Raw genomic sequence first — 11,007 nt, forward strand, 5'->3', positions numbered from 1 at the left:
TATGGGGCCGGGATGCGGTTTTTCTCTCTGCCGAAATTGTTTTGATATCAGGCATAAGAATCTCCCCTCCTAGTGGGATCTCTGTGCTTTCTTTTCATCTTTCCTTTTGTTTTATTTTCTGTTGAGTATCGTACATAATGAGTATCGTGCATAATCTTGCCAGTATACAAGAGTTGGTGGGCGACCCGTTCATTTGATATCGCTCGCAGTATTAATAAGCGCCAAGTACCTCGTTTCGGACTAGTCCAGGTGGGCGCGAATTTGACTGTTTCACACCGCCCAAGGGATACCAAAAAAGGTGCCCATTCTTGGCGCTGAGACACGAGTATTTACTGCTAACTAGTTGAGAACAAGGTTGCATCATCACCCCGACATCCCGTTGCTCTGAACACTCCTCCGGAGAGAGGACAGGAGGCGGCAGGGTAACAGTGGGGTAACTAAGCACCGGGGATTGAATACTTAAACGACGCCTTTTCCCTTTTCCCCTTTCCCTTCCAGATATCCGAACAAACAACTTCCATCCTCTCTTCATCATCACCCTCTTTTCATCATCATCCTTTCTTCATCATACACCTGTACACCATGCTACGTGTGATAGGTTTATTCCATGAATCCTACTGCCTAGAAATAACCCCTTTTACTAACTGCTTCTCATAATACTTTTCAGTCTCTAGTCCCAAGACTAAGGATGCAATTTTGGTCGCTATAGGAAGTGCTATCGTACCAGTTGTTGGTTCGTAAATGCCAAGACGGAACGAAGGTGTCTTGCGGCAGAGGCACGCCGTAACTGAGATAGAGAGCGCCAGTGGATCCAAGCCACAATGAACGACACCGGCGCCGAGTACCGCACAATTGCCGGTGCTACGAATGCGATCGCCTCACAGGAAAACCACGCCTAATTATGGTACAAATATCCGCAAGACCCGCTTGCCGCCCTATCTCGCCACTGTCGGGGTTGCAGGTTATGTTGGTAGTGTGGTTGGAGTTTTCGGGATTGGTAGTATTGGGGTTGGGTTTAGAACAGGGGGGTTTTGTTATGACTGCCCAACCCAAAATCAGTTCTCCGATATACCGTTATGGCTTGGTTGTGTCGGCAATCTTGTCCATCAATAGTTGTGATAGCTTGCATCAGCGTGATCAGAAAGCTTTTCAGCCCAAGTCCCGGAAATAGAGCCCTAACTTGGACCTACCGTACATGCTTTTGATACCAGTGGATCGGAATTGTAGGATCAACACGAGAGTAGGTACGAAGGTGTCCGTGGCCTACAATTGCTATTATAAATTTACAGCGCAGTGAAAGGAGGTTTTACCCTCTGCATATACATACTTGGGTATAATTTTAGAGTGACGGCGCCCCTGTGCATAAATCGAATTTAGAAGCTAGATCCGAAACCTTGGCAGTCATGCCAGAGGCAATGCAGGGGAAAGGCGGAGAATATGTAATGATACAAACTTGCCAGGACAGTTCTCTTCACTCTCATATTCACCAAGAGTTTCAACTTCTAACTTCCAACTTTGGCTTCTGGGTTGGGCGCCGTCACTCTATTCTATTATAAGAGTACAGGGCCCTATGGGTCACGTGCGATCCACTCCCATTTGACGCGTCAACAAGCAAAAATACTATTAAAGGACGCGGGAGTCTGGAAGGGGAAGGACACATTCGCACAGCATAAGCGCTGCTACAGAGGTTAAGAGAGACCCCTTCTGAAAGGAGATTGTGATGGTGGTGGTTGGGGACCCAGAGGGGCGCGCTGCAGTTTTAGAGAGGGGGTTAGATTGTTATTCTTCTAATCATACTTTTCTAACTTGGCGTGTAATAAAATATCTCTTCTTTCCACTTATTCACCTCGCCTCTTCTATTATTGCTTGGTTAGTTAAACCTTGTACTGTAGGGGAGTAAATGTGAAGGTTCTGTCAAGTTACTCTTGTGCAAGAGCTATATGGATAAATGGGTGGGATGGGGTTTAGAGCAGTCACATTGTGAATTAGATGAATAAATAGTGAATGCCCGTGATTACATTGAACTTATAGCAATATAGAATATTGCACGTGTGGTTGAGCTGAATGTTGAGGGAAAATTGGTACAGACACCTTGAAGCGAGCCAAACGTATCCTTCCCCCATTAGCATTTCATTCCGGAGGGATATAAGCGAACCCAGCAGGCCTATTCCTCCGGGTATTCGCTGTATTTAAGTGGGTAGGGGTTCCGAATAGTCCGACTGGTCTGGACTTGAGGATAGGAACCGTTTGGTCGGTCCCCGTTGATGTTAACCACTAGGCTGGCCTAGCTCAAGTGGTCCGGTTCCTCCATCAACGACAGCCTCTAGGCCCACCTCCGGGTATCAAGTATCTCCTACCAGCTAAGCCATTACGTTCTGGTGTCGTACATTCTAGAGTCGTTCGCTCGGGAGTCGTGTGTTCTGGAGTCGTGTTGCAGTGTCATATCATATGTTCCGGGGTCACGTATTGTGAAAGTCGGCAATCGTTGCTTTTCAGTATCCTCAAATATTGGTCAACTGGAGCAAGTAAATTTTGATGTCGGTGGTTTGTATAATAATTATAGACTTTCTTTCTTCACAGACCATTCTCATAGAATTTCACCCATAGCACTATCCATTTTGGGGGCGGCTTGGACTCTTTGCCTGACAGCAAAAAATATTCACCCACTATCACTCGAATTTCATAACCTGGTTTAATCTACATGACATTGTATAATACTACACCTCCATTCAGAAGGGGCCCTGAATTTTGTTGACTCCTAATATTGTAGGTCCGGGTTCGGGCTTTATTGCTAGGATTTGTGCTAAAAAGCTTCCTATTTAAACTGGTATAAGCCGTCACAACGGTTCATAAGCAAAATTGTCACCACAATCAAATCACAAAAGTCATATTAGAGAAGTGATCTTGGGCTGCGCTAGGCGTAGCAAAGCCTCCCAATTGTAAACTTTCACGTGGCCCCCCTACCAGATGCTACCCATCTTGTAACAAAGATAAAAATAATGAAAAAACACAAGGCCCACAACCACCAGAACCGCCCTAATTCGAACACCAACAGTTGGTCAGAAATTTTGATCGCATGCGGGTCATAGATATACTTACATAGTGACTATGCGCATTGGCCTGTGAAACGATCACTTCGCGGAACTAGCAATTGTGAGGTACTTGGCGCCGACACCGTTCTGTATAGCTGGCATCTCACGAAGTTCTCGATCTCGCTTACTGTATCCTTCGTCCAGATACATTTGTCTCGTGAGGCGCATTGCGAACCAACAACTAATTCCATTTATCACAGCGAACATCGTCACTTCCCTATGCTTGGGACTAGAGACTGAAAATATTATGACAGGCAGTTAGTAAGAAGGGTGGTTTCTATGATAGGCAGTGGGGTTTATGGAACAAACAGATTGCACGAAGCATTGTGTACCCGGTGTATGATAAAGAGAGGATGATGAAGAGAGGATGGCGAAGAGAGGATGATCGTTGTTTGCGGTTCGGAGATTGGGAAGGTAAAGAGGAGAAAGGCTTGTTTAAGTATTCAATTCTCTGCACTCAGTTACCCGGTTGTTATGTGTCTTCTCTCAGGAATTTAGCATCTAGACGAACGGGCAGTGATCCCAAGCGTTGTTAGTTGACAGGGTGCGTGATGTCCTTAGGCTGCTCATCGGGAACACACAGCCATTTCGAATCTTTTCTATTTTCCATTGCTTTGCTTACATTGCTATTCCAGATATCTCTCCTAGAATGACTTGAGGGGGATTATGGCCTTCATGGTGGACTTCAAGCCAGGTAGTAAAGCGATGTAGGTTAAACCCTTAACCAACGTCCATGCACTCTAATCCGCCCTCGTGATTCCCGGTCCTATCGTAAATCAAAGTAATTCCAGGCAGGCAATCTCCAACCTCCAACGTTACCATGCAGTCTTAGTATTTTCTATCCATCCATCGCAAACCCTGCTCAATAATGATCAATAGTATTTAGTGCCCCATATTTTGTAGTTATCCCCTAGTTGAGGAAAACATAGAGACTATACCATACCCCCAGAGTATGATATCCCGAGTGCGGCCGATAGATATGTTCATCACGTGGGTCTTATAAGCGAGCTTTGGCGAGGCTCTCCCACCAATACCGGTACTTTTCTCATCAAACCCACGTGACAAATGTATATATCTATCGGCCGCACTCTTAGAGCATTGTATGATATGATATATCGCCGCCCTACTATCATACCAGAATCGAATACTACACGCAACCCTAACCCACTACTTGAAACCCATAATAGAACAAAAACCTTCCCATGAGCAACCTAGCCTTAACAAGCTTTTTTCTTCTTTTTTTTTTCGCCCTAACATAACGAGATCTTGCCCAAGTTTTCATCTCGGACAAGGCTATTTCAACCTCTAAAATAGCAATACATGCACTCCTTCAGTCAGCTTGCGATCGCCCAAACCGCTGAACTGTGCGGCAAACAATATCATTCGAAAAGTACTTCTACTCCAGCCAACCCGTGACTCTTTCTTCCCCCTCTTCCTCTTGAAGGGCTGCGGTAGTATGGAACCCGGTAGAGTAGTTTATCCATGATACTGTTGGGGGAAATTTCTAATTCAGGTCTTTTCCGATTTGAATAACTTTTGTTGTATCAAGGTGAAGGTTTCTAGGGTTTTGTTATGATGGAAGGGATCGTTTGGGAGTTGAGAGAGAGAAAATTTGCTTGTTGTACTTAGGGGATTTCTCCCCTCTTTCTTTTCCTCAGAGTTTCAACCACGTGCGAACCCACGAAAATAAAACAAGTCTGAACTAAGAAATCCGAACACTATCGAAACAAATATACGAGTGAAGTTGGAGTGAATTTAAACAACTCTACGATTTTAGACACAGGAATAAGCCGAAGGACTGTGCTGTTCCAACCTATCATGGATCCTTGTTTGATTTTACGCCCTTTTGTTTTCATCTGTCCACTGCTCTATCCGAATCCTCTTCAAACCAACTACGATTACCTTTTACCGATCCGACCGAATGATATTCTTTCAATACCAAGTCCTTTTTTTAAAAAAAAATTAATAATAATAATCTGGAGAACGTCATTCCGAGAGCGGGAGAAAGAAGTTGTTCCGAATAGAGTAGAGTAGAGTAGAGAACCGCACTGTACTGGTATGGTACCTCCGTTGTCTACTTTGACTGCCATTCTTTCCGCAGATGCCATCATACTTGGTAGGGCACCATTTAAGACAGGGTTAGGGTTAAGTATCGGTTTAGGAGTCGGTTCATCTGAAGGGTATATATATATATGGGTGGTTCAGTGCGCCAAATAGCTTCGCTTCCGTGACGTCTATACACTACGCGACTTCACAGACATACATACATTTTCACCTTATCAAAGTGTGGTTTGTATGGTAGTGGCGGTGTAGTTGTGATTACTTTGTTCCGTAGGGCGGGTAGTGCGGTATGAGCGGTATTGGTAAGAGGATCGAGTGGAGAGGGATGTGACAATTTAAGGCATCGCTCCCCTGTTGGCCTGGCTTAATATAGGTGATGCACATGATCTCGTTTTGTGCATATTTCTCGAACAACGTGCCATACAGGGTTATACGCAACTCATAGGAATCAGGTTAGTAGGGGGGAAAAGGCCAACTTATTCGTATCATACTATTGTCTCTACTCTCTGGCAATACGGATTGGCTTCTAGAGCCCTAGAGTCTCCTTAACCCCGGCATCACTAAACACCCCAAGAACACACTATACGCCGCAGGAAACAACCCTAAAATTACAAATTATCCCCCAAAAACGTGACAACTTGCTTATACCCCCTCTCGTACTCATTTCGGGCATCCTCGTCGGCCAGATTAGCCCTCGCCGCCATCCACCCGTGGATTGCCTTGTCGTAGACTTCAATGTAACTTTTCGTCTTTACCGCTCCGTCCGGATGCACGGCCAATTCCTTCTTATACGCTTCAACCATGTCCGCGGGCTCATCCTTTGACGGGAGAACCAGCTGTGGGATAGTAACTTTCCTAAGATCCTCCACGCTCATGAACGAAGGGTGGAGTTGAGCAGAGGCAGTAAATGGAGTTCCAGGACCAGAGACTCTTGCCGCTACCTATTTCCTCCATATCAGCACCTTCCCTCCTGCAGTGGTAGTAGGAACCAGGAACTCACCTTCCCACCCCAGCAATACCCCACGACCCCCCACCTCTCCACCCCCGCAAACTCCCCCTTCAACCCCTCCGCCACAGCCCTAACGTTCGCCTCGCCATCCTCCAATTTTGCAGGGCCATGAATAAAGCCCATGAGCGCCTTCAATTTTTCCGGCGTGCTAGGCGGGTAGCAGTCCGGATCTGCCGCCTGTCCCTTGAAAAAGTCCGGCATGACGACCAGATGCCCAGCCGAAGCGAGGATGTCCGCGCCCTGAAGCGTCTGCGGGAAGTAGCCGAATATGTCAAATATCACTAGGATCCCCGTCTTACTGGACTTGGGCCCTGTAACATAGGATTTGAAGTTTGCCGTTGTTTCAAAGGTGCCATTTGGGGTGTAGTCGTGCGTTACGACAGGGGGGATTTCGCAGCAGGCTTTTGAGGCCATGTCGTGGTTCTGTTGTTTTTGTTTGGTTGTCGTTGGTGGTGGAATGGCGGTTTTGCGGAGGTGGAGATAGGGAGTTGAACAGTGCGATGAGGAGGAGGAGTGCGGGGTTTATCTATGCTGTATCATGCTCCAGAATTATACCGGCAAAGTACCGTACACGAGCGGGGAAAAGGCAATTCTGATTACGGGTAACGTTACGACCAACACCCTATCACCACGCAGGTGAACAATCAAGGGCCTGTTTCGCTCGCTGTTATTTGACAATCATGATTTGAAATCATCATCTGCAAATATTACCAAGCCAAACGCTTGACTGTCTCAAATCATGATTTCAGATCATGACTATCCGAAATCACAGAGCCAAACAGGTCCTAGCCAGGCCAAGCTAAGTTTACAGGTCGCAACTCACCTTCTCTCGCACACCAGCCGCTGAGAAAACTTACGACACCGCAAGTACTGAACTGTACTGTACTAGTACAAGTAACAGTACCGTATGATATGATGGCTCCGAGCTACAGTGCTTCGTGTCACCAAGCCAAGAATTGGCACCCTTTTGCCTTTTCAAAGAGCCAGTCAGCGCCGGACGGTAGCAACTATTGCGAAAAGGGTGCCAATTCTTGGCGTGTAGACGAGAGTAAAGCTTAGTTTCTACTAGATTACTAGGGTGTGAGCATAACCAGGCAAACTTTGTTTCTCACACAAAAATTAGGTGTGCATGACGATTAGGAGAGCCAATCTTGGCTTGATTTTCGAGGTGGAACAAAGTCTGGCGAACTGTTAGTCCCATGATTGGCTGATTGGCCAACGAGCCAATCTGAATGACTTCGCCAGACTTACCCTTAACCCCTGCTACAATTAAGTTGATCTCGGCTTACATATGACTGGGAATTTCCAAAAAGCAATCAAGTCTATTTCTCACCGCTCAAGTTAGGAGTACTAGTACAAGTACGGTTAAGATGCTAGTATTACCGCAATAAACTGCCAATCTAATAACATTAAGGAGTCTAACGAGAAAAGAAAAGAAAAAAAGGAAAAGAAGGGTAGGAACCCATCCAACCACAGTATCCGCCCATCCGTCGTTAAGAGAGAGAGAGAGAGAGGAAAGAAAGGGGAAAAAGACAAGAAGAAGAAACTGCCTTCATAAAGGAATTAAAGCCACCATCGTGAGACACCAGGAAAAAAAAAGTGAAAAGGGCACAAAGCAGTCAACTTAGATTTTCGCTCTCCCAGCTGTAGTAATGCCCTCAGCAACCGGTCGCGCATTCTCAATCATATAAGTCCTCCCCTTAAACAACCACCCAACAAACCCCCACACCTTCCACCCATTGATGAAGGCAACCGCGTTGGCAAACCTCCTTCCCATGGGGACGACCATCAGAAGCGCATCGCTGTGAACATACTTCTTGAACACTTCCACCCCACCCCCATTAATCGAAGAGACGATGTTCTGCGTAGCAACAGCCCATTGCCCGTCCACCGTCGTCACCTTCCTATTCCCCCAATGTGTTACGTCGCCGATAGCCCAAACATTCCGGGTCCCGCTGACACGCATGTACTCGTCCGTCTTGACCCACCCCGCGCCATCGAGCAGATCGTTCGCTAGGAAGGACGTGTTCGGGTAGATTCCCCAGGTGGCAACGTGCAGATCTGCAGAGATGACCTCACCATTGCTGAGGACCAGCTCGACGGCGCCCTCGATCCCCTTCTCTACCGGGCGCTCTTCGATCACTTTAACGCCCGTCTTGACCTTCACGCCAATCTTCGTTAGGATCTTCCGCGCCGATGCACCGACGTCCGCCCGCGGTACCTGTGGCAGGAGTTCCTCGCTAGAGGATATCATGACAACTTCCTTCTTCGCCCCATAAAAGTCCTTGATCTCCCCGGCAAACTCCACACCTGTCGCTCCGGCTCCCGATACGACAATCTTCTTCGCGGCCCTAACGGCAGCGCGGGTATTGGCTACAATCTCCTCGGTGTTACCGTCAAGGCCATGCTTGAAGCCCCATTCCTTCCCAGCGCCGCCGGATGTATTCGCTCCACTGGCAACGATGAGATGGTCATACGTAACGCTCGTCTCTCCCCTCCCCCCGTGTAAGACGACAGTGACGGTCCTGCTACCAACATTCACCGCCGATGCTTTCCCGTGGAGAAAGGCAAACCGTGAGCCGTGCTTTTCGAGCTTGGGCAGGAAGGGAATAAACAGGTCTCCATTCTTCTTTCCGAGGATGGATTGTTCGACCAAGGCGCGGGGGGAAGCGAGGTTGAAGTAGAAGTTTGTCGATGGGTTGATCAGAGTGATGGTCCAGGATTCCGGAGCGTGCTTGAGGAGGTAGTGTGCTGCCGGGAGGCCAGAATACGAAGCGCCGATGATCACGATGTTGGATGTCATGTCTGCGACGAGTAGAGTTGAAAGTGAAGTAGAGTAAAAAGGTAAGAGGGAGGGCAAAGGAAGAATTATCTAAGTATGATATGATAGATAGAAGCCAATGATCAACACACCTTAGAAGCGAAAGGAAAGCATGACGGAAAGAGAGGGGGGAACCCCCCAGCAATATATATAAAATTGGGGAACCACAGAAAACCTTAAAACGATCCCTCTCCTACCGCCCGCTGCCCTCTGATTAACCAAGCATTACCGCAAGAAGCTGAATAATAGAACAGTGTGCCATGTCATTAGGGTTGCCTCCTCCGGTAAAGTTAAGGCGAAGTCTGATACCGTACTTTACTTTTTCTCAATTTCTGCCCCCCCCCCTGTCTCAGAGGGGCCGAGTATGATGGCATGTCCGCTTTGTTGTATTTTTCGCTCTCGATCAGATAGCGATCCATCGTTTGAGTTTCTGCGGTACAAGTACCCATGTACTCGTACAGCACTAGAATGGGTAGTGCCGGACCGTTATCTGGTGCTACAAGTAACGGCAAAGGATAGACTAACCCTTCCTGGGAAAAAAGGATAAGACAAAAGAAGCAAAACCATTACCTCTCGGCCGGATAGCTGGCAGGTCACGTGGCGATCTCGGGGTTAACTCTACTCGATTATCAGCTGCTGACAAAACGAGGGCAGAAGACAACACCTGGCGCTTCCTTGGAGAGCATACCGTATGTATCATACTTGTACAATACCTTCACCCCTGTCACACCGCTACCAGTATCACATCACACCTTAATCGCCCCCGATCCGGCATGAACGCGTGAGAGTCGAACACAATAAGCTATTATCAGTACCAGTACCGGTTCCGTACTCGTACACATTCACATCAAGCACCGGGCAGTTCCCCCAACGTGGATAAACAAGCCATACCAATACCAAAACACCTAGCAAATCCAGATACCGGTATTCCCTTTCGCAATTCATCCCCGTCCATCAATTGTAGCAGGCGAGCTTGGAAAAATTACTACTCGTGTTATGCGACACGGTACACCCCCGACCCGGGCACCCCCAGTAACCCACACTGCCCCCAGTGCCGTTCAAGCTGTACCGCAGCGGAGGGGGGGGGGCCGGACAAAAAGATGACCGACGGAACCGGAACATACCTCTCGAACCGGGGGGGTTATCCCATCGACCGCAGCAACGATTCACCATATGAGCCTACCGATCACACAACAAGACACCTTTCTAAAAAAAAACCGAAACCAATGATACCTGGAGGTAGTGCCAGTGAGCTGATAAGAAGTCAAGACACACATAGAATTGAAAGAGGTGGTAGGTTAGAAGGAGCAAATAAATTAGTATACCCAATGAAGCAGACATTTCCCCATCATTCTGCCGATATACCAAACGCGGCGAAGGGTAATTTAGCGTTAATCCCCTTCTTTGATCGCATATGGTATTTCCTTCCAGTGTTCCCCAGGGAAGAGGGCTCAAATCTGCCGATATTATGGAACGGATAGGATCAGAGATTGTTTACCAGGACATTAAACAACCCCCCCACCCAAGCCTTTGTTTAGAACTTCCAGAAGCCCCGATTCAATCCCTCGATTCAAACCCCCGGGTTGGATCACCGAAGGCCTCCTTTGCAACGCGACACCAGGTTCCAGCGCCGCAGCTGCCGCATCATAGTCCACCTTATCCCAGCCACTAAGACCAACCGTAGCGTGCCGAGATACTGATGCGAGTACAGTACTCGTACTGTAGGTTGGAAAACAGTGATCGTGTCATCACAGGCTCAGGCGCCAATGAAGGTTGGGCACGGCCCCCGGAAGATCTCCTTCCCGAAGGCTAGTGGAAGGAAAGGGGGAGGAATCCATGCATGTCTTGATTGGCCCATGCACACTTTCGTCCAGCCGTAAATGGAGGACGGTTGTCAACACGACTGCTACTGTAATGCACACCGCCAAAATCCCCATTTTTTTGCTTACCCTACTCGAGCACGAGTAAAAAAAAATGATGAATCAAGACACACTCGCTACTCGGGCGAGAGAATTGAGAATCAC

At 47.6% G+C, this 11,007-nt stretch overlaps 2 protein-coding genes; both read right to left on the reverse strand.

Annotated features, from left to right (window-relative positions):
- Window positions 1-5,761: 5,761 nt before the first annotated feature.
- On the reverse strand, window positions 5,762-6,576 carry GSTUM_00004636001 (uncharacterized protein; the record flags this gene model as incomplete). Its single annotated transcript, XM_002836282.1, has 2 exons — window positions 5,762-6,090; window positions 6,150-6,576. The coding sequence occupies 2 exons, from the start codon at window positions 6,574-6,576 to the stop codon at window positions 5,762-5,764; spliced, it is 756 nt and encodes a 251-aa protein (XP_002836328.1).
- A 964-nt stretch (window positions 6,577-7,540) lies between these two features.
- On the reverse strand, window positions 7,541-9,501 carry GSTUM_00004637001 (uncharacterized protein). XM_002836283.2 has 1 exon: window positions 7,541-9,501. The coding sequence occupies exon 1, from the start codon at window positions 8,963-8,965 to the stop codon at window positions 7,787-7,789; it is 1,179 nt and encodes a 392-aa protein (XP_002836329.1). The 5' UTR covers window positions 8,966-9,501; the 3' UTR covers window positions 7,541-7,786.
- Between the last annotated feature and the right edge of the window lie 1,506 nt (window positions 9,502-11,007).

The sequence above is a fragment of the Tuber melanosporum genome (assembly GCF_000151645.1).
Source record: "Tuber melanosporum whole genome shotgun sequence assembly, scaffold_14, strain Mel28".
Lineage (NCBI taxonomy): Eukaryota > Fungi > Ascomycota > Pezizomycetes > Pezizales > Tuberaceae > Tuber > Tuber melanosporum.

Excerpts from the sequence above, each read along its gene's own strand:
- GSTUM_00004637001 (XM_002836283.2), bottom strand. The coding sequence starts at position 8,965 with ATGACATCCAACATCGTGATCATCGGCGCTTCGTATTCTGGCCTCCCG.